This window comes from Hevea brasiliensis, chromosome 7 (genome assembly GCF_030052815.1).
Source record: "Hevea brasiliensis isolate MT/VB/25A 57/8 chromosome 7, ASM3005281v1, whole genome shotgun sequence".
NCBI classification, from domain to species: Eukaryota; Viridiplantae; Streptophyta; class Magnoliopsida; order Malpighiales; family Euphorbiaceae; genus Hevea; species Hevea brasiliensis.
The window spans coordinates 10,198,271-10,221,694 of record NC_079499.1 but is presented as its reverse complement, the minus strand read 5'-3'; the positions used below and the strand labels follow the sequence as shown (position 1 = coordinate 10,221,694).

Sequence of the window (23,424 nt, the reverse complement as noted above, 5' to 3'; positions counted from 1 at the left end):
GTAGTTTTTGCAAAAGGGGTTAATTATAAGGACTAAACTATAATTTTTCATATTGTGATTGTTGATTATTTGGATAGGCCCAGGAGGAGCCATGTGATGTGATTGAGTTGTGAATGTGAGATTTGTGGATATAGAAGTGTATTTTGAACCCTTTTGCAGGTTGGGTAGATCCTAGGTATAAGGGAGACTCTGCTGGATTTTCGGCACGACTTAGGGTGTCTTTGGTCTTTTCCAAGCTTGTATCGAGTCAAATATATTAAATAATTACAATAAAATTTGTCAGGTGAGCCGGAACAACCTTCCTCCTCCTTCCAGCCGCCGCAGTGACCTCGGTTAAGTCTGTGAGTAAAATATTAATTTTAATTATAATTTCGATATTATTAAATGTTCAAGCATGCCCATGCATCACTTATAAATATGTATCTATGTAGTTAAATACTAGGCACGTTTTATATTGCATTCATAATTGATGAAGTACCATGGATGTTGTTTGTGGTAATTTGGAGCAGCGTGCGTGTGTTGGCGTGCGTGTGGTATGTATTGGATATGGATAGGACAAGTAGACACGGCTTGAGAGACACTCGCTAGGACTCGATCCTTTATGGATAAGTCGGGGTAGACATTGCTTGAGAGACACTCGCTGGGACCCCGACTTAGTTTATTAAGCGAAAGTCCGGCTTGAGAGACACTCGCTGGCAGATGTTGGATTAAGAGGGCTGTATAGGGGATCAGCTCTCATATATGTATTGCTTGACAGTGTTGGGTGTGTGAGTGCTCCAAATTTACCTTTTTGCTGTTATGATATGAGTTGTATGAAAATTATGACGATGTTGCATTTCACTCCACAGGGTGCATTAGCTTTAGATAGCTATAGAGATTATGGTTAAAATTGGTATTTTACTCTCTGAGTCGAACGCTCACTCCTGTTCATCTATTTTTTGAGGCTATAGGAGGATTATTTGTTGTGGCTAACCTGCTCTTTTTCTTCACAGGTCCATTAATAGTATTTAATGTATTTTGTTCAATTGAGTTAAATTTTAGACTCCGCAAGTGTTAGAAGTACTTATTTTTATTTTGGGCCTGTATTATAAAAGTTATGTTGGACCTGTAAAATTATTAAATGTATGCATGATGGGATTGAATGAGGGAGCTGAGCTCCCATTTGAGTTATGACATTTTTATTATGTGGAGGGTGAGCTGAGCTCCCCAAATTATTGTATATTGTGTTTACAAGTCGGGCGAGTCAAAAACTCCCCGTTGTTTAGTCCATTTTATGGCCGGACTTTATCTGGTTGAATTCTTAAAATTGGGCCCAAATGGGCCTTAGGATTGGATTGAGGAATAGTTAGGCTTACTACGGGTCTTGGGGGCTTTAGGCTGGCCCAGGTCCTAGTGCCGATCCGGCCCATAGCTTGGGTCATGACAAGTGGAGTCGATCTAGTGATGAAACAAAAACTAGACAATATGAGGCGGTGTAAGATCTTGATCAGCAAGAGGATGCACCTGAGTTGTAGCAATAGAAATTATATAGCTTTGCAACTATCAGGGAAAGAAGACAAATCAAACGCTTTCATATATAAGCATATGCTGATCTAGTTGCATATGACTTATCAGTTGCTGAGATAATTGATAAGCATAAACCCAAGAATTATAATGAAGCTATTTCTTATTTAGATGGAGATTAACGGGTTGGTGATATGGGTGAAGAAATTAAATATATTCACAAGAATAAAACTTGAGAGCTTGTGGCATTGACTAAGAGATGAAAGGTGGTAGGCTGGAAATGGGTTCTTAAAAAAATAGAACGCACTCCAATGATAGAAATACCTCAATATAAGGCTTCTAGTTGGCAGCTAAAGGCTTCACTTAGGGAGAGGAGATTGATTTCAATGAAGTGTTCTCTCTAGTTTTGAGGCGTAGTTTCATTATAATTCTTCTTGCCATGGTTGCTCTTCATGATCTAGAACTTGAGCAATTAAATGTGAAGATAATATTTTAGCATGGTGAGCTAGAGGTGCAAATTTATATGAGTCATCCTTTGGACTATAATCCATTTTCATGCAAAAACCTTGCTCTAAGCTTATATCACTAGTCCAAAATATAATCACATTATAAGACTCCATTTATTTCGTGGAAAATAACTTATATATGAAAAATATTTTCTATGAAAAATGTTTTTTAAAAAAATATTCTCTATGAAAATACTTTTTATTGTCTGATTGCGATGTTAGATTAATAATATATATATATATATATATATATAAGTGTTTTCACATTTCAATAAAATTATTAAAATCGAAAAAATAAAAAATGACTTCCTTTTTAAAATTACTTTGTTTTCCCTTTAATCAGAAATGTTGATCAATTTTTCTAAATGCTCTAAATACTAAAAAATATAAAAAATATTTTTCAGAAAAATATTTTCCATTATGAAGCCTAAATAATAAATCATATTCATTTATTCACGGCCAAAGTTACTTGGAATTGCAGAAATAATATATTTGTTGCTCCAATGACACAATTCAAGCGAGAGAAAGCTGGACATTGTCTGGACAATGCACTCCCAATTGGAGTACAAATAGAAGTACAGTAAGAACCCTTTCCTGCCAGTAAATTCTATACAATTTCTAGCTGTGGAAATCTTGGCTCTATTTTTTTTTTTTTATTTCTCCCAATTGCAAGCTTCTGAAATGCATGTTATTGCAGTGTCTTTTTCAGTCAAGGAAATTGCACACACATATGCAAGTTACTGCAGCCTACGAATTTTATTAGCCAATTCATTTCCCATCATCTGCCAAGATAGTTCAACTTTTCTACGGAATTTTTCTTCCAATAGGCAACGTGCATGCATACAAACTCAAAATGATTTTGTTTTTGAAAGTAGCCAAAGCAATTAAGTTCCCCATGAAAATTATATCCACGACCTGTGTATGGCTGGAGTAACTGCAAGACCCCTTGATTCCATTTCTATTACAGTATGATCAAATCCAAATATTGATTTTTTTTTCAATTTTTTTGAAAAAGAAAAAATTTGGTTTTAGTTGAAATCGAGCTGGCCAATTCCATACCGATACAAAAATAATTTTGGTTAATCTGATTTAATCGATTCGATTTCAAATTAAACTAATTCAGTTTCATATTAAACAAATCAAATTTTAAATCAATATTAAAATCAGTTTGATTTTAATTTTGAACCGGCGCTTAACCTAGTCTAGGTAAGCATAATGACAATGAAACTGACTTACCACCAGCTCAGGTCTCTCTGCAAGGTCCCCAGGAGAAAGGTGGCAGACATGAAATTAACCGTACTTGACCTGCCCCCATCAAATGACCCCACAATTAGATTTGGTCCAACTCTCTATTAAACCAAATACAGACAGGATGAGTTCAAAAAATTTTTTATATTACCCTGTTCCTCAGAGGGTTTACATGACAGCGTGCAATTCCAAAATCAGAAGCTGGATACAATTTTGTGACAACAAAAGAATCTACATTCTTTCATGGCTTAATATGATCATATGACAAGACGTTGCCATTTTACTATATCAACTGATGGCGTTGCTTGCACTGATGAGGCAAGAAATTTAGGTGAAATGCCAGGCAAGACAAATGTGTTACAAGATTGCTCCAAATCTTGTGAGAAGTTTTTTTGGGGAGGGGGAAGCCCTTCCAAAAGTACATATCCAGCTCAACTCCACAGTTCTTTTTCTGCTCTACATATCTTTAACAACAGGCCACTAATTGTAGTACTTATTCAAAGCTCAGTCCAAAACTGGTCATAGTCATTTATATGTAAGGTAATAGTATTTTTTCACAAAATCTAAAGCAGCCTATTAATCCTCCAATGAATTCTTCCAGAAACAGTTCTTTTTTTTTTGAAAGGAGTTCTTATTTAATATACTGTAAATTATTCACCAAAATTTTTATGCAGCACATTATCTACATGCTTTATTGAATCGCAAAAAAAAATTAGATGACATAAATAACTATGAATCCATGAAGAATTATTTGAGCAAGAAAACAAATAAAATGGAAGTTTATAACAAACCTGATCATTCCTTATTGATTCAGAGCATTGATGGATTAGGACTATAGATGTTCTTTCCGAGTCATAGAGAACATATCTTTCCACTTATATTCCTTTTTCCACCTTTCTTGAAAGGTACGCATCTAAAAAATGGATCTTACATCTTACACCAGAAAGAGAAAAGGATTTCCCAGATCTTCATTGAGCAACTATACAAATTTGAGTACGTCAAAAGGGGAAAATAAATTTCCAGTTAAGAACTCTAAGATATATGTGGAGAAAAACCAAAAATTTGCATTTCACCACCTCTACTTTGTCAGCCAATTTACTTCGCCATTTTTCTTTTTTCTTTCTTTCTTTGTTTTATGCAGGGTTCCAACTGCATACGAGCCTCCATTTGCTACGTCAGCAAAGCCAAGATTCACAAATATTGTTATTGACCATATTCAAAGAGAATTCTTCTGTCATCAGCGTACTTTGAACATGATCAAGAAGTCCTGTAAGTTCTCCATGAACATAAGTAAAAAGTTCCTTGGATACCAATGACACTGTCAATAGAATTGCAGCAAGAGAATGAAAGGCTTGAGTACACTCATCACTGTTGCTTTGAGCATTTTGATCATCCATAGGCAAAAAAGAATGCTCTCTTCACCAACGAAGAGGTAAGTATTTTTCTGGCAGCTGAAAGTAGTTCTTGACTGCAAGTACTCTGAGAGAGTGCCTACATAATATTCCTGACTGGTCAAATTCCTTGCATGAACAATGAATTTGCTCATCTTCTGGTATCCAAATTACAAGACATTCCCCATCCATTTTCTTGTACTGCTGCACAAGGTAAGATCCATCTGCCATTTCATGTGTTCCATACTGCACGGACAAAATTATTTCATGCTGTAATACATTAAATGCATAAGGTGTGAGAACCCTTCTTGCGTGTTCTTCAATAGGCATGCATGTCTTGATATGCATATACTGTATTCCATCTCTGCCTTGATTTCCAAAGTTGCCAGCCATAAGAACCTAAAAGATACACAAAGTTCAAAATGCAGCTGATCAAATAACTGAAACTCAATTAGAAATACAGAATCACGCAACCAACATACCTGCTCAAAGAATAATTGCAAACGTGTCTGCCCACTCAAGACTCTTTTTAAGAATGCATCTAACAATAGAGAAAATTCAGCTGTCATGGTACGAACCAGAAAGTACCTTCTGATATAGGAAACTGACCAGGATCCTCTATATGAAAAGAGTACACTTATAGGCTTATCCGAAGCAAGTCCGAATCTAGCAACCAATAGATTCCGCAGGTGTTCAAAATCTTCTACACTTTCAAGGTGACACAACATATCAAACTCAGATTTAAAATCTTCATACTGTGATCCAAGAGCCAAAGAGAACCAGCTGGATAATTTGGACAGAATGTGCCATATGCATATAATATGTCTGGTCTTTGTCAACTCTCTTGTCATAGCATCCCCAAGACCTGAATCTATATCTGATATAATTGTCTGTGGACATCTTCTGTGCATAAAGTGAACAAAACTCTGTTCAAAAGAAGAAATTAATGAAAGGACATGAAGATAGACAGAAATTGTTCACAAGAATTCTGTCCACAAACCTACATAGCCCAAGTAAAGGAATGAGAACTTTCATCTTGCAACAAAACACATCCAAATAAAATTTCCTTTCCATTGTTATCCGTGCCAAACCACATTCCTAGGGGCAACCCATTTGTAATAGAACAATATATGGTATCATATGTAACTACATCACCATAAACGCACGAACAGAGTCCCTGTATAACCATGCAATATTTTCTACCATCTCATTCTCATCAATTGTATAATCATATACAAAATCTGCATCCCTATCTACCATAGCCTTGCAGGCCTCAAGAAGTTCCAATGTATCGTTCTCCCTATTTTTCAATGAGCAGGGCATCATTTTCTTGGAAGGTCTTCATACAAGTCCGAACAAAATTCCTAACATCCTTCTCTATAAAGGGCAATTGTCCTGGTTGAACACCCTTTTCCAACTCCAAGACCTTCACTATCCGATTAACGGGAAACCCTGCTTTGGGTAGCAAAAGAATACGTTCTTGATCAGCCTCCTGTATTTTCCTATATGCAGGTAGCAAGCACACTTGGTCATCTTCCAATAATTCATGATTATGAACATTGCTAAACTGTGACACATACCATTGAGTGACACCATCAACAATTTCCTTTGTAAGATACAATTTTGCATCACATCCACATCAAACTGATTTCCGTCCCTGTGATGCTCCACATTGGACTTTTTTCTCGGTTGATTAAATCCAGATCGATAACAAACAAAATCTCATCTATAAATCCCCAAATTTTGGCTTTCAGTTGACCGTGCTTTCCTGATTGAAAATCCATTCTTCCGAGGAAAATTACTGTAGTACTCAAAAGCATCATCATCACTTTTGAAAATTTCACCTACGTACGGTGTGCAGACAACTTCTGCTGATGATGACAGTGATGGTGTCTCATTCTTTACAATATGAGAGCTCACTTATGTCTGATCATCTCCATACTTAATATAGGATCTCCAATCTCCACATAGGCACTGCTGGCGTCGAATCCATATGTTATTTGATGACTTCATAGCTATTGTTAGCAAAAGTTATTCCAATATCCAGACTAGTACACGTATGCTTTCTGTCAAAAAGCAGGCCAAGAAAAAAGAAGTTGAAATTTAGAATCTCAAAGACAACAAAAAAAAATTTAAAAATGAAAAACTTCCAATTGAGCTGGCAAAGGTAGAAAAAGAATACAGAAACAAGATTAAAAAATCAACAAACCTTCATTTTCATTATTTGACCCTTTGGAGTACATACAGTTCTTACTTGAGCTTCTCTATCTCTCTGTGGTTTGTTGTAAGCTTGGAAAAAAGAAAATGGAGGATGTTTTTAAATTATTCACTTTTTCTTCCTCAATTTTCCAGCAACCAAACACAAGTAAAATTCGGTGAAGATGGTGAGAGAGGAAGAGGAAGAGGAAGAGGAAGAGGAAGAGGGGAGGGGAAGAAATCTACTAGCCATACAATTCAGCATATATTCAGTTTACTTTTGGAATTATGATATTTGGTAGAAAAACCCGGAAAAAGAAAAAGTAAAGCCTGTAAAACTACATAACATGTCAGTACTTCATTCAACAATGCTGCTCAAGACATAGCTAACAAAATATAGAATTAAAAATGGTAAAACCGAATATTACTAAATGATGTAATCATAAACCTAAAATTGCAAATGATATAAACTTGATTGTAGTTAGAAAACTGTTAGTAGCCATAGCACAACCAATTGTCATCAACATTAAAAAGACCTAATTCATATGAAAACTTGAAGTAAACACATAAAAACACAAAAAGGAATTAAAAAAATATAAAATTTAACTAAATTAAAAATATTATTTGACACAATGAAAGCTAAATCAATAAAGAAAACTTAAATTCAGCTAATGACTTATTGCACACCTAAATTCCAAAGCAGAAAGCGAAATTCAAATAAAGTACAATAAAACCAGTTGCATAGCAGACAATGAAAACATTAGAAACAGAATTTAAACCCAAAATTATGCTTCAGTTAAGGGAGACTTCAGAACATACAAGCAAATGAAAATGAAATGGCAAAAAACCCACAAGAAAGATTCTAATTTCCGAGCCTTTACTATCGGGTTAATGCCAATAACCGCCTGCAAAGAATGGAATGAATTAGCCAACAGTGAGTGAGAAGAAGAATCAGGGAAGTAGTGAGTAATTACTAGTTAAAGAAGCAAAATAAAGAGCAATAAAAAGGAAAATAAACAATTGAAAAGAAGCTTGTAATCTGGAAAGAAGGCGTAGCAGGAACAAAAATGTGAGGAAGAAAGAAAAAGAATCAGAAAAACAGTAAAAGGGCCATAGAAAGAAGTGAGCTTTTGTAGAGAAGAAGCTCACGTCATTCCGGTGTGATGCGTTGTTCCTCGTTTGAACTTCAGCAGCAGCAGCGTCTTTAGCGGGATTGAGAGCATCCATCACTTGCAAAGTCAAATGAAGGCCCAATTTGAATATGGCCGACGTACATCAGGCTTACAGGTCCAGTAACTTTAGCTCTATCTGCCACGTCACCCATTTTAGCTTATAGTTGTTGGATTTCCACTGATGACGTGGATATGAATGCCATTAACCCCTTATGGGTGAGTAATTTTTACCAATTGGCACTCATATTTGGAGAATATTTCACTTCTATCCCTCTATTTCATTTTGCTATTGTTAAGATATGTACCATAAATAGCTAGGAAATGTGTATCTGTAGTGATTGTGTGAATATATTTAGATGCTAGAATTGTGACTATAATTACATATTTAATTAGAATTGTATTTCTTATTTAGTTGTCATATACAGATTATAAATTAATACCATTGGCTTGAGATAATAATCAAACTCTTCAATCATTCTCAATATTCTTTTTTTATTCTGTTTTCTCACATGATATCAGATCTCTCGGTGGGTCTGATTTGAAATCTGAAATAAAGTTCTCATAGGGAGGAACTTTCCCTCTTTTTCTAATCAACTGCTCAAATGGCTCAATTTGGTGAAAACAGTATTCTTCCATTACCTGATAGAAAGGATCAGGTGTCAGATTCTATCCTATTAACTGGAGCTAATTACAATGAGTATTTGTAATATCAAATAGTCAAACAGCAATCTTCTAGCAGTGCTCATTCTGGTAATTCATTTGCTTGTCCAACACAGTCTTCGCTAATTGGTGTATGGATCCTAGACTTTGGTGCTTCTGATCATATATTTGGTAACAAAAGTCTTTTCTCATCTCTAGTTTCTCCTTCGGTTTTGTCTAAAGTTACTTTAGCTAATGGTTCACAAACTTTAGTTAAGGGCATAGGAGAAGTAAAAATCTTTCCATCAATTCCTTTAACCACAATTTTGTTCACTCCAAAATGCCCATATAATTTAATCTCCAATAGTAAATTGACTAAAAATCTCAATTGTTCTGTCACTTTTACATCTGACTCTGTTGTTGTGCAGGATCGGAGTACCGGATAGATGATTAGAGTAGGATGTGAGTCACAAGGGTTGTACCATCTTTCTACTTCAAATTCTCCAGTTGCTCTTGCCTCTACCACTTCTGCTGATCTTCTTCACAATCGTCTAGGTTATTTGAGTCTTGCCAAATTACAAAAATTAGTTCTTAGTCTTTCTAGTTTTTCTTCTTTTGAATGTGAGTCCTGTCAACTTAGGAAACAAAGTCGTATTTCATTTTCCAAGCGAGTCAATAATAAGGCTAAGTCTAAGTTTGAAATTGTCCATTTAGACATTTGGGCTCCAAGTCGTGTCAGTATAACTTTGGGATTTCATTATTTTGTTACTTTTGCTGATGATTATTCTCATTGCACTTGATTATTTTTAATGAAGATTTGTTCTGAATTATTCTCTATATTTCAAAAATTTTGTACTGAAATACGTAATCAATTTGGTGTTTCTATTAAAATACTTTATAGTGATAATGCAAAAGAATATTTGTCTACTCCCTTTACTCATTTCTTATCTTCTCAAGGTATTACTCACCAAACTTTATATGCTTATACCCCTTAACATAATGGGGTTGCCGAACGAAAGAATCATCATCTAGTTGAGACTGCCTGCACTTTACTCATTTACCATAATGTTCCTCTTTTTTTTTTTTGAGAGTTGCTATTCTTACTGCTTGTTACTTAATTAACCGAATGCCTTCTTTTGTTTTGCAGAATAAGAGTTCTCATTCCATTTTGTTTCCTGACCAAGATGCTCATCAATTGTCCCTGCATGTATTTAGTTGTATTTGTTTTGTTCATAATCACACTCTTGACAAAGACAAACTTCAGCCAAAATCAATAAAATGTGTCTTTTTGGAATATTCTGGACTTTAAAAGGGTTACAAATGCTACAATCCACTTACAAATAAATACTTTGTGTCAGCTGATGTAACCTTCTTTGAAACATCTCCCTATTTTTCCTCCAACACCGCATCCAAGGTTTTTATTCCCACCGCCTTACCAGTTCCTACTCTTCCTCCACCACCAATCAGTCCATCACCTCTACACGTCTACTCACGTTGTCCTCATCCTCCCACTAACACCATTGATGCTCTTTTGCTTGATATAGGTACAACACCGACTCTGGGTGACTCTCGCCCTCCTTCATCTTCACCTATTCCGGTCTCGCCTTTAATAGATGATGCTACTCCTCCCATTGCCATCTGAAAAGGTATTCGTTCGTCTCAAAATCCTCATCCTATTTATAATTTTGTGAGTTATCATTGTTTGTCTCCTTCCTACTATGCTTTTGTCACCACTTTGTCTAATGTATTTGTACCTAAGACTGTTAGAGAAGCTTTGGAACGTCCAGGATGGTGTAATGCAATGGTTGAAGAGATGACTGCTCTCCATAATAATGGTACTTGGGATTTGGTGCCACTACCGAAGTGCAAATACTGTTGGTTGTCGATAGGTTTATACAGTCAAAGTGGGACCTGATAGCCAGATTGATAGACTTAAAGCTCGCCTTGTTGTAAAGGGCTATACTCAGATCTTTGGCCTCAATTACAGTGATACATTCTCTCCTATGGCTAAGATTGCCTCAGTTCGCCTTCTTATTTCCTTAGTTGCCATCCATCACTGGCCACTTCATCAACTGGATATCAAAAATGCCTTTTTACATGACAAGCTAACTGAGAAAGTTTATATAGAGCAACCACCAAGGTTTGTTGCTCAGGGGGAGCCTGGTTTAATGTGTCACCTATGGTGTTCTTTATATGGCTTGAAACAATCTCCAAGAGCATAATTTGGATGGTTCAGTACTGTAGTCCAACAATTTGGAATGTCTCAGAGTGAAGCTGACCATTCAGTATTTTTCCAACATAATGGCCATGATAAGTGCATTTATCTCGTTGTTTATGTTGACGACATTGTTATTATAGGAAATAATCCTGTTGGGATCTCAAAACTCAAACAACACATGTTTAGTCATTTTCATACTAAGGATCTTGGGAAGCTAAAGTATTTCTTGGGGATTGAAGTGGCACAATCCAAGATAGGTATCGCCATTTCTCAAAGGAAATATGCTTTGGATATACTGACAGAGATGGGCATGTTAGACTGTAGACACACAGATACCCCTATGGATCCAAATGTCAAACTTGTTCCTGGACAGGGGGAGCCATTGGAGGATCCTGGTAGATATCGGAGATTGGTTGGAAAACTCAATTATCTTACAATCACACGCCTAGACATCTCATTTGCTGTAAGTGTGGTTAGCCAGTTTCTTCAAGTACCATGTAGTAATCATTGGGATATAGTTATTCGGATACTCAGATATATTAAAGGAGCTCCAGGATAAGGCCTATTATATGAAGACAGAGGTCATTCACAGATTATTGGTTACTCAGATGCAGATTGGGCAAGTTCTCCTTCAGACAGACAGTCTACTTCATGATATTGCATTATGACTGGAGGTAATTTGATTTCTTGGAAAAGTAAGAAGCAAGATGTGGTTGCTAGGTCAAGTGCAGAAGCAGAATATCGAGCTATGGCTTTGGCAACTTGCGAACTTATATGGTTTAAACAACTTCTCCAAGAGTTGAAGTATGGGAAACTTAAACAAATGCAGCTAATCTGTGACAATCAAGCTGCACTTCACATTGCCTCTAATCTAATGTTTCATGAGAGAATGAAACATATAGAGATGGGTTGTCATTTCATCAGACAAAAGATCGAATCTGAGTGTATTGCCACTAGCTTTGATAGCTCAAATAACCAATTAGCAGATATCCTGACAAAATCTCTCAGAGGCTTTCGGATTGAATATATTTGTAACAAACTTGGAGCATATGATTTGTACGCTCCAGCTTGAGGGGGAGTGTTAAGATATATATCATAAATAGCTAGGATATATGTATCTGTAGTGATTGCGTGAATATATTTAGGTGCTAGAATCATGGCTATAATTACATATTTAATTAGGATTGTATTTTCTATTTAGTTATCCTATACAGATTATAAATTGACACCATTGGCTTGAAAGAATAATCAAACTTTTCAATCATTCTCAATATTCTTCTTCTGTTCTATTTTTTCACAGCTATCATAAAATCCTTAAGCTTTGAAAATGTCACATTAAGATCTCTCAGTCATAATCTGATCAAAGTTCTAATAAGATACTTACATGGTAATGCCACGTGTCAAAAAGTAAAATAAAAAAAGAGTAATATCACAAAGTAAGAGGCTAATAAGACGTATTATAGGTGGACGAAGATAAATAAATGTAAGGAAAGGATGTTTGGTTTATGAGAATAAATTATAATAGATGAGATGTGATGATAATTTTTTTTATTTTATTTTTTTACAGCGTGATACTATCATATAAGCTTTTGTCGGAAAATTAATCAAATTCGAACGTAAGTAATTTTAGTGTAACATTTTCAAAGTTTAAGGATTTTGTATTTAATAAAATGAAAACAGGGACAAAAATGAAACACTCCTAAAATTGAAGGAGGACTTATAAAAATTACTCCTTTTATAGGCTTTTCCCTGTTTTTGCTCATGAATAATCGGATTGTAATTTAATATTATTATAAATTTTATATAACTAATTTTAATATCAAAGTTCATATAATAATAATAATAATAATAATAATAATAATAATAATAATAATAATATTTTATTCAAACTTAAATTTGGAGTTTTAATGTAAAATTTGAAAAAAAAAATATTTTAAAATATTATAATTATAAGGCTTTATATTTTTATTTCTTTTTTTTAATTTATTAATATTATAATATGATAAAATACTAAATAATTAAAAAGAGAAATACAATTTAGTACTAGGCGATTACCCACTTTTCAACTTTTTAATTATAATCTTTTCGTGATAAATGAGTACTTCATAATTATCGCCATTAGCAAAAATAATAAACCACTAATATAGTCTAATTTTTATTAACATAAAAATTTTATTAAAAAAATTCGTATTATTAATAAATTAATCCCACATAAAGATAAAAAAATAAAAATAAAAATAAAAATAAAAATTATATTTTTTTTACTTAATTTCCTTTAATAATTAAAAACATATTAATTGAATATCTACATTCTTAATTTTCTTACTAAAAAAAAAAAAAATTCTATTCCCTAAAATGTGCAGCGCCTCGCCCATCCTATCCTCTCTCGGGGCTCCATTCCTTCTAAATCAAAACCGGCTGCTTTTAACGTCAGCATTAAAACAATTGCTTTCCATCTCATGATAGTTAGGATGTGCATTCCGTTAATTGGATTAAATAGAATTAAAATTTTAATTAATTAAATTATTAAGTAATTCTAAAATTATTAATTAAATTAAATCAAAATTAAAAAAAATAAAAATTAATTAAAATTAAAAATATTTAAACGAATATCGATTATAATCAAATTAATTGAAAAAAATAAAATATATATTTTATATTATTAATTATTTAATAAAATATTAATAAAAATATATTTATATATTTTTTATTTATAAAAAATAATAAATATAATTTAATATTAATTAAATATGATTTAATATTAATAAGATAATAATTATAAGTTAAATATTATTATAAAATTATAAAAATAATAATTATAAATAATATAATATTAATAAAATTATAATTAATATATTAATTAATTAAAATTTATTTATTTCAGTTATTTTGATTATTAAATAAAAAATAATCAAATCAATAATCAAAAATTAAAAATTTTTATTATTATTAATAAAAACTTAATCAGGTCGAATTTATTTTTATTAAAATAATTAAATTTTATTGACTTGATTTAGTTATTTGATTATAATAATGCCCGCTATTAGAGAGAGCAACATCACAGATGAACCTTCCTAGTAAACACACGAATCAGAGTTGTAAACAAGTGGACACTTGCTTGAGTTTATCTACTTGCAAAGTGACTATGAATCGGAGCAATGATGATGCATTCTCAACTTCGGGTCTTCAAAAACCACTATCTTGATTACGCCCTTCCATAATAATAATAATTATTATTACACTTGTCAATATGTGATTTGATACGATTATTTTATAATTACATTATTAAATAGTCTATCATTAAATTTTATCTAATATTTTACTTCAATTTATTATTAAAAATTTCTTAAATTTAAATTTTATTTTTAAAAAATTTAATTTTATTTTATAAAAATCATTTTAATACGCTGTAATAGAATCTTAAGGTCAAAAGAACGATGATACCTTTTTCCTTCTTTTCTTCATATACTAAAAAAAAGAATCGAATATTTCAATTATCACATTCACCTATCACAAAAAATACTAATACCAATGTCATCACAAAAAAAGAATTTACCATTATCGAAAAATACTAAAATTAGATTTATATATATCACATTATAGTTTAGATAGATTTTTTATTATTTAGGTTAGAGAGATCATTTATGAAATAAAATTAAAAATTAAAATTTATAATAATAAATTAAAATTAAAGGATAAATAGAAAAAATACTTCATAAAGCTGAGAGACCAATTATAAAAATTATCTCAAATTATTAAATATCATCTTGCTGCTGATACTTATCCTCTTCCTCATACATCAATGTAATCAACATCACACAATCTTAAACTTCTGAAAACTCGCAAAATTAAATTTTCATACTCCTTAGCCATACAACTCCCTGGATAGCCTTGCTAAACCTAGATAACCTAAGAGTAGTTCCACTGTACAACATAAGGGTTGAGTCTTCTGTAGCTTAAAGGAAGAGACAGCTCAAGCTAAATAAATTACACAATTTCTCATTGACAGGGAGGGAATGATTTATGAAGATCATGGAAAGAGACTGTGTTCGACCGAACTTATTATGCTTCTTCATTGCTAGAATCCCCAGATAAAATCCTCACCGGCTTTACAATCTCTACGACACTAAGGCACTGCATGAAGCTGCAATGCGTAATTTCCAGTAGCAGGCAGCCTTGAAGTGACTGCTGGTTCAATGCCGATTGCCGAGCTATTTAGACAGTCATTTTTCTATGATGGCATGAGCCGACAGTAGATATTGTTCATCTCCTCTACTGATGAAACCATTCAGTTTAACTAACGTTAATCTGGTTAGCCAACGGAAATTCTATTAGGACAATGAAAGATGACCTTTCTGCTTCTCTAAGGTACTGTACAGTTCCATTCATAATCTTCACAAGCTTCTGGCTGATGTATAGGCCAAGGCCTTCTCTTGAAACTCCCTGGCGGTGGTGAAACATCTCATGCATTAAATCTTCTGGAATTCCTGGGACTGGATGGGAGATACTGCCACATTAAACTCACAATATTAGATGCAAAACTTTTGGTTGCTTTGTATTTCTTAATCATTTTCAAGAAAAGCTGAAACATACATGTCATCATTCTCCAGTGATGTGAATGCACAGATTAAACATTTTAAACAAATAAAATCTATGAAGAAACAAATCAAAAACTGAATGCTTGTATCCTAAATATGTTCAAATGCATGCAGTAGATGATAGAATCATTAGTATATGGAGTCAGAAAAAAAAAAAAAAAAAAAAAAGAGGTCAACATTGATTTTTATTAATAACCGAAATAATTTTAAAAAATGGAACTGAAATAACCAATTTTCATTAATTAACATGTAAATTATAATTTTTATATATCAGTTTGGTTTTTTAACATTTTTAGTTCAATTCAGTTGCTATTTATGAGGTGCCAAACAATTAGGTGGGGATGAAAATTCTGTTCAACTAACTGAATGCTCACCTTTCCTTTCCCAACGAGCCCCAGCCCCAGCACAAAGTATCAAATGAATAAAGCACAATGAAAAAAGAAAAAAAAAAATATTCACCAAAATTCAAGATGAACAATGTGCATCTTCTTCCCTATACGTTCCTTTCTTGGAATTACCCTGAATGCAATTGATGAACCCTCAAATGCAGGGGTAAAGATGAGTGCATTTGTCATAAAATCTGAAAGGACTTGCTGAAGCCTCAAGTTATCTCCATATAAGTGCATGGATGACAGTTCTGATGGTAAATCACGTATAATCTCCACCTGCCGCTCCAGGCTTAGTGTCATAGCTTGTTTTATGACAACTTCCAGAGTTTCTCCAAGATTAAACTCACCAGAGTTCAATTCCATATAGCTGCAATTGGGTGTCAAAAGTATTAAAAAATTTTTTGAAGATATGAAGGCAAAAATACAAATAAAAGAAGAAATTGTTATTGATTTGATTATCTAATTCTAAGTTCACTACGCCAATTACACAGACAAAATTCCACTTAAGAATCATACCATTCCTCAATGCTCTCAAGATTATTGTCATTGATAATATTGTTTAACTGTTCTCGACACAAAATGCTCATCTTCAGAAGCTGTCTCTGTTCTTCGCTTAAGTCTGAATTACCCAATAAATTCTGCATTAGCATAATTCCGTTTGAAGTTTTCCTGACTTCTTGGTGAACATATTCCAATTTATTAAAGCTGCTAGCTGCAGCCTGTTCTGACATTCTCTGCAACTGCAAAGCGTATTGAAGTTCTGGGCTAGCCACATGCAAGAAGAACAGAACTCCAGTGATCCTTCCCTCTGCATCAGTTCTTTTGTTTGCAGATAGCAAAGCTTCAACATATTTACCCTGCTGATCAAAGAATCCAAATAACATTTTCTCTGCATCCTGGCCTGCAATTACCCTGTTCAGTAATATCCTGAGTTTGGTTAACGTGTCATTATCTTTGACCCGACAGCCAAAACTGTTGACCGTGAAAACTTCCCCAAGAAGCATTTTTTCAACAGCTTCCTCCCTCTTCAAACCAGACAATTTCTGCATAGCATAATTCCATTCCAGGCATTGACCATTCTCATTTGTCATAAAAATTGGTGGAATAAGGGTAGACGGGTTGCGCACAATTCCAACATAATCACCTTGCATATGGGTGTATTTCTCCATAACCACTTTTTGCCCTGTAAGGTCTTGCCCAACAAAGCAAACTCCCACCACATTTTCCCTTACATCTCGACTGCAACATGCATTAACTACCAAAAATACATGACCACTGTTTACCTGAGGACCAAAAGTCTTAAGTTTGATTTCAACACTTTTCTCTTCTACACCTGTCATATATTGCTGCAAGATTAGGGGGAAAAAACTCATAGCAGGTTAAAAGAACATGGAGACAACAGAAAGGACGTTCCAGTACACCAGGCTTCTCACATTACAATTTAGCTCTTTTATATCTCTCTTTTGGCAATCTGTCAAGATAGATGCTTGCTGAAAACCATGAAATATTTGGATTATTCATGGTTTATTAAAAATCATTACATCTCTTGTTACTAATTAAAAATCAAAGTGTTGCACATAGTACTAGTAATTACATTGCTGGCTGAGAAGGAAAGATGTAATACTGTTATCCATTTCTATAAAATTCTACTGAGAAAAGTTCAATAAAAATTGAAAATAACCTGATACACTAGATTACTTGGCACTTCCTTCAATTAGAAAAATCAGTTCATAACTGGAACCCATACAATACTGTTTACATTCTAGCAAGGTTCATTAATAAAGTAGACATCCCAAGCACGACAACACTAAAACATCTAGCATTCCTCATCTAAAGTTATGAATAAATACACTAGAAACAAATTACCAGATAGTTGCATTTTGTTTTAAACTCCGAAGTTACCTCTACAATAAAAGCCATCCAATAAAAATCAGCTCTGAGCAAGATATGCAAATATAAGCAATAAATTTTTGGTGGGAGTTATATGAACTAATTTGAAATTAGCCCATATGTATGGTTTGTATATATAAAACGTAAACCTGTCCAAGAATAGAAAGTAGAATCACCTTGCATAGCTGAAGATAGTACATTTGTCATTACATTGATCGAGTCACCCTCAACAAGATCAACTAAGGGCATGCCAATGGCTTGGTCGACAGGCAGACCAGTTAGTTCAACTGCTTTAGAATTCCAGCCATTTATATTACCCAAGACATCTACAGCCATAATAGGTACGGCAGCTGTCTCAATAAGACGAAACATTTCATTTGTGAAGATGCGTAATTCATCCGCTCTTTCAATTCTGTCATTAACCGATGGAACATTCACAATCGTTTTGGAAACATCTGCGGCCTCATTCTGCAAGGATTCTCTCAATATCAGCTGTAAAGAATGAATGGCATCCATTTCAATATCTTCCCAAGGAAAGCTCTTCCGTTTAACTACCTCCAGAAAAGCCTTGAATGATGATCTGGGGTGCATCTTTCTTCCATCATCCTTGTCAACAGGGTCGTGCTTTGCACCACCCCACTTAATCTCTTTAGCAGTGTGGGACCTAAACCAAAAAAGGAAATCTTTTGAAGTAATCCTAACAGCAGCCATCCCATGGATTGCATCACCAAGAACTGAAGCACCAGGGTAGCCAGCTTCCATAAGGCTATCAGTAATTAAGCCTGTACTATCACTGTGATAATCAAGAAGCCATTCAGCTATATCTCTAACCTGTGCCTCTGTAGGGGTAACACCAACCAACCAAAATTTCTTCCCATAGTAAAGAGCAGCTCCATCACACTTGACAAGATCCATCACATTAGGTGATTGAGTAATAATTGCCACAGGAGCATCCCTAAGGTGCATGTCACAAAGTAAAGTTTGAGTTTGCAAAATATGCTTTTCCCTTGTTTGAGCTGCCAACTCCACTTGCTTGTTGATCTGAACACCAAAAACTTGGATCAAAAACTCACAAGCATACCTCACAGGAAATGAAACAAACCTGGGGCTCGTGTGATGGCAAACCACTAAACCCCACAATTTTCTTCCCTTCTGCTGATCATTTTCTATCTCATCACCATCCTCATTAATTGTCACAGACATCACAAGAGATGCAATTGAGCCCATATTTGCCATATATTGTGCATGGCAACCATGAGGAGATCTCAACGTGGATCCACAAAGACTTAATGGTTGTGCCAAGCTCTTGTCTTGAATTATTTTTACTGGGGAAGCCAAACAATCACATATCATCCGTACCTTGTTTTTCATGAAGAAAAATCTTGAAGCTTGTGGTATATCCGTAGCTGGGTAATGCAAGCCAAGATAAGGTTCCAAATCAGGTTTACAGCACTCTGCAACAACTTCCCCATGCTCATCTTCATGAAATTTATAAACCATAACTCGATCATAACCAGTCAAATCACCAACTTCCTGAACTAAAACATCACATAATAGTGATATATTCCCACTGGGCAATGACTGCAACCTTGAGATGGCTTTGGCAGCAAGTTTATATGATTTCAATGCCCCAGCAGCTGTAACTGGCACATCAGCTGGATTAACTGGTTCCAGATCTATAACCAACCCCACATCAATTCTATGCAAAATTGCATAAAATGGCTTGTCGCTGGTTTTACAATGGACCAATATGGGATTAAGAAGATTAACTTCCCCAAAATTGGCTGCTTTATGCAAGGCAGCTGCACCTGGGGGCCGGAAAAGTGTTCGTATATCTGTTCCAAAAGTCAGAGCTTCTTGTTGCTCAATACTTGGAACAGCATGTGGTGCCAAGTCCAACATTTCTGGGGCATTTTCACTATAGGCAAGAACCTTCAAATTTTGCTCATCAACAGCAATCATGCAGCCAAATGGTTGAATAAGTCCACCTCTCTGCATCTTTTGGAGGTAAGCAGACACAGTTTGAGAAGGAACATTGCTAGTTGAACTCGAGACATTGAAGTCAATTGATGTAGAGTAATCAAACTGGCATTCAGATTCTTCAAAGTTAACATGCAATTTTGCATCAATTGGCGTCTGAGCAACCACACGCGCACTTTGTCTTGATCGAGCAGAACTGCTCCTTGCACTATTAGCCTTGCTTGTCGATTTTGATGACATCTCTCAACCCTCTTTCCTCAACTCTTCTCCTGTTTCTCCGGTAGCTTCTTTTAATCAGACTAACCCATATAAATCAACAAGCACCAGAATTTACCCAAATCTGTGCTTAAAAAACCAAAAGTTGTAGAACAAACCAAAATCGACTTCGAAATCCCCACCGGCTTATCTACTCTTAGTGCCTCGACTGAACTGAACCGGGAATCACATGAAAGTTATAAAGAGAAAGCCACCAACAATTCCCATGAAACCATAGAAAGCTTGACAGGAAAAAAGAAGGTCAAAAAGAACTCTCGTAGTGGTGCCGTGATTCTATTCTCAACCAAAAAGCCATCAAGAAAAAAAAAAAAAAAACAAAGGGTCTCCAGCGATTGGAATCTCCAAGTGCAACTGTAAAGTGAGCTCACCAAAATTCAAAGGCGAAAACCCAGATGAACTATGCCTGCAAACTCATAAGCACATAACTACAAAATTCCCAAGCGGTCACCCAAAACAAAATCATCTAAAAAAAATTAAAAAAGAAGAAGAAGAAGAAGAAGAAGAAGAAGAAGAAGAAACGCTCTTTCAGCTTATCCAATCTAATCCATTAGAACACACCCAAAAATTCACATAGCTCCAAAGCACGATTAATAAATATAAAATTAATCAAAGAGTAATCTGCATAGGACAGAAAGCCTGACCATAAAAGTTGCAGACAAGGTTCAGCAAGGCGAGAAACCATACCAATTCTTGAGGATTTTTTCCCTAAATCAAGATTCAAGCAAGGCATTAGCTTGTTCAGAAAAAGGATCTTTTTTTTTTTTTTTTGCTTATTATATAATTTTGTTTGTTCATTACTTGAAATTTCTCGACTTGCAAGGCGTTTGGTACTCGATTAGACTGTTGAGAAATTGAGGTAACACGAACGTTGGCAGGTCAGGATCAGTGTTGGGTTTCTGGACGAATCTCATAACTAATATGTGCTCATGTGTCAATGTTATCTTTGATTTCGACCATGATGAATGATGATGGATTTTGATTAGATCAATTCATAGATGATGGATCATTTGATCACAAAAGCTTCCAAAGATAGCCAACAAGTAAATGGGCCTATAAAGGTTAATAACAAGCGGTTCGTTTCTCTCTAAATTTTAGAGAGGAAAATTTCGCTGAACTTTCTTTCCTTTTTTTAGATCGAGTTGAGTATTTCCTCCGATTTGCTTTCATTTGCTTCTTTTATTTTAGGACAACTGAAGGAGTTAATTTTGTTCTAGCCTAATATGAGTTGCCCTCTCTACCTAGATAAGGGAATGAATAATTTTTTACTGTGTTGTTTTCTACAGATTTACAGATATTGGTGAGAGTTCTCTAAACTTAACCTGTTTGTGGTTTTGGCATGTTGATCTTAGAGCTTAATGAAGGAAAACATGCAAAAAATCAAGCTAGAAGAGCTGAGTTTGTTGAAGCTCTAGTTGAGGGTGTTGGTTCCTAGGTTTATAAGCTTCTATTGCTTCAGTGAGAGGGGTATTAGCATGTTTGATATTGGTATCTCTAGGGTTTCTAGCCTTCCTCTTGGCTAAAGGTGGTCCCCGAAGGCTACATGAGACTGAAAATGCCAGGGAGCTCTACCGTTTCCCTCATCTGGCCATGCATGCAGTTTTTGAGCTGGAGTTTTAAAGGTCCATTTGTGTAAGGTCTCTTTGAGACTCTCAAATGTTGGTGGCTCCCATTTTGGGATTTTTATCAAAAAGGTGTAATAAAAAAAATTATATGAAAAAAGTTGAGTTTGAGATTAATTATCAAAAAGGGGTGAATTATGCTGAGTTGGACGAGGTAAGTGCGGGACGCTAACTGTAATAACGTTTTTAAAGTCTGAACGCTATTTATAACAGCGTGTGAATTAAAAATTTTAAAGGAAAGCTGGACGCTTTAAATAATAAATAATAATTAAAAAAAAAGTTTAAAAGTTGGACGCTAGGGTCCAACTTTTTTTAAAATTTTTAATTATTTTATTTGAGTGACAAAAATTTTGCTTCTATTTTCCTAGGGTTGTTGGGTGGGAGTATGGTCTGGGCTAGCTCTCTGTGCATAGAGTGTTTATAAGCTTGATTTTAAGCATTTTTTCTCCTTTTATTTATGTTTTTAGGCCTAGTTTATGTATTTTGCCCCATGGTGGGCTTTGTAATGCAATGATATAGAAAACCCTAAGAACCAAACAAATGTAAAATAGACTTCACAATGCCGCTGATAAGGAGAATAGGATCATTGCAGCATTGTTGGCCATATTCTCTGCACCTGAGTTAATTCGCCAAAGTGATAAGCACCCAAATGAAATTTGCCTAATGATGCAGACCTCTAATGGAACCTAAGGATCATCAACACCAAAACAAGTTTTCTTTGAACAAAATAAGATGCAATCTCTATGGAAAAAGAAGCACCATAATATATATTTCAAAGAGGAACAGAACAAGTGTCAACACAATAACCCAACTTGTGGGAGATTACATTGATCATCAAGTAAAATAGGCAAGTGATCAAGTTGCCTAAGTTCTAGTTTTTCCAGAAACTAGCAAGAAAGAAACTCAAACTCTCTCTAAGGGAGGCTTTCATCTACAGCAGAAAATGAAAACTGAAGGAAGAAGATGGTATTCTCTTCCTTATAAACCTAGGGTTACAGAAACACAAGCTAAAATTGTTAAGACAAAAGTTACAAATAATTGTGCCATGTTGGCTATCCTAACAAGAATAGCAAGTGTATTAATTATAAAGAAAAAAGATGGCAGTAGCATTAATTGCAAAAAGGCAGAAGGTGGCAGCAATTAATCCCTCTTTGTCGCAGAATATTGGGGCCCACTTGGTTAAAAAGTAGCTCTCTTTAATTCAAATGAACCAATGAGCTCCCTCCACGTGGCTTGAACCCTACAAACACCTAGGTGGCTGCCAAGTAGACTCTAAGGTGGCATGAGACATGTCCAAACTGGCTGGTGATGTGGCTAGTGACGTGGCAATGGAATCTGACGTGGCTTGTGACATGGCAATGGAAGCTCCAGCTTGGCACATGGTGATCCACTTAGATTCTTGGAGCAAGCAAGTTAGGCCTTCCTTATGCAGCTCCTCTCCTAAGCCGAAAATCCTTTTATGGTCCGTGAGCATGCTTTGAAGTTGCTTAGCTCTCGCCCTAGTGATTGCCCCTTTGAAGGGTGGTGGTGCTCCATGATGATCCTCATCACAAAAGGAGGAGAAAGATGTCGCCGTCTATAGCAGAAGCAGAGAGAGACTTGTAGAAAAGGATCGTTGAAACCCATACCCAATCAACAGTAGCACTTTAAGCTCAAAACCAAAAACCATTGGATGGGGAGGGTGATGCAGACAAAACTCTCGGCCTCTCAATCTTTTTTATTCTTTAAGGATTGACCATCTAGTAGGAAAAGTGGTTTAGTGACCCTTAAAGGTGCCATACGTCTTAGCTCAATGGAAC

At 34.8% G+C, this 23,424-nt stretch overlaps 1 protein-coding gene and 1 pseudogene across 3 annotated transcripts; both read right to left on the bottom strand.

Annotated features, from left to right (window-relative positions):
- Positions 1-4,022: 4,022 nt before the first annotated feature.
- LOC110668315 (putative protein FAR1-RELATED SEQUENCE 10) lies at positions 4,023-8,037 on the bottom strand (annotated as a pseudogene).
- Positions 8,038-14,606: 6,569 nt separating this feature from the next.
- Positions 14,607-21,435, bottom strand: LOC110668326 (phytochrome C). Of its 3 annotated transcripts, XM_021829520.2 has the most exons (6): positions 20,805-21,431; positions 20,648-20,711; positions 17,927-20,159; positions 16,377-17,193; positions 15,931-16,227; positions 14,607-15,380 (listed from the first exon to the last, which is right to left on the bottom strand). In XM_021829520.2, exons 3-6 carry the CDS (start codon positions 19,968-19,970, stop codon positions 15,167-15,169), a joined length of 3,372 nt encoding a protein of 1,123 aa, XP_021685212.2. In that variant the 5' UTR covers positions 19,971-20,159; positions 20,648-20,711; positions 20,805-21,431; the 3' UTR covers positions 14,607-15,166. The 3 variants fall into 3 exon arrangements, with proteins under 3 accessions (XP_021685212.2, XP_058005963.1, XP_021685215.2); XM_058149980.1 differs by lacking the exon at positions 20,805-21,431 and having other exon boundaries at positions 20,648-20,780; XM_021829523.2 differs by having other exon boundaries at positions 15,182-15,380; positions 15,990-16,227; positions 17,927-20,711; positions 20,805-21,435.
- Positions 21,436-23,424: the final 1,989 nt, after the last annotated feature.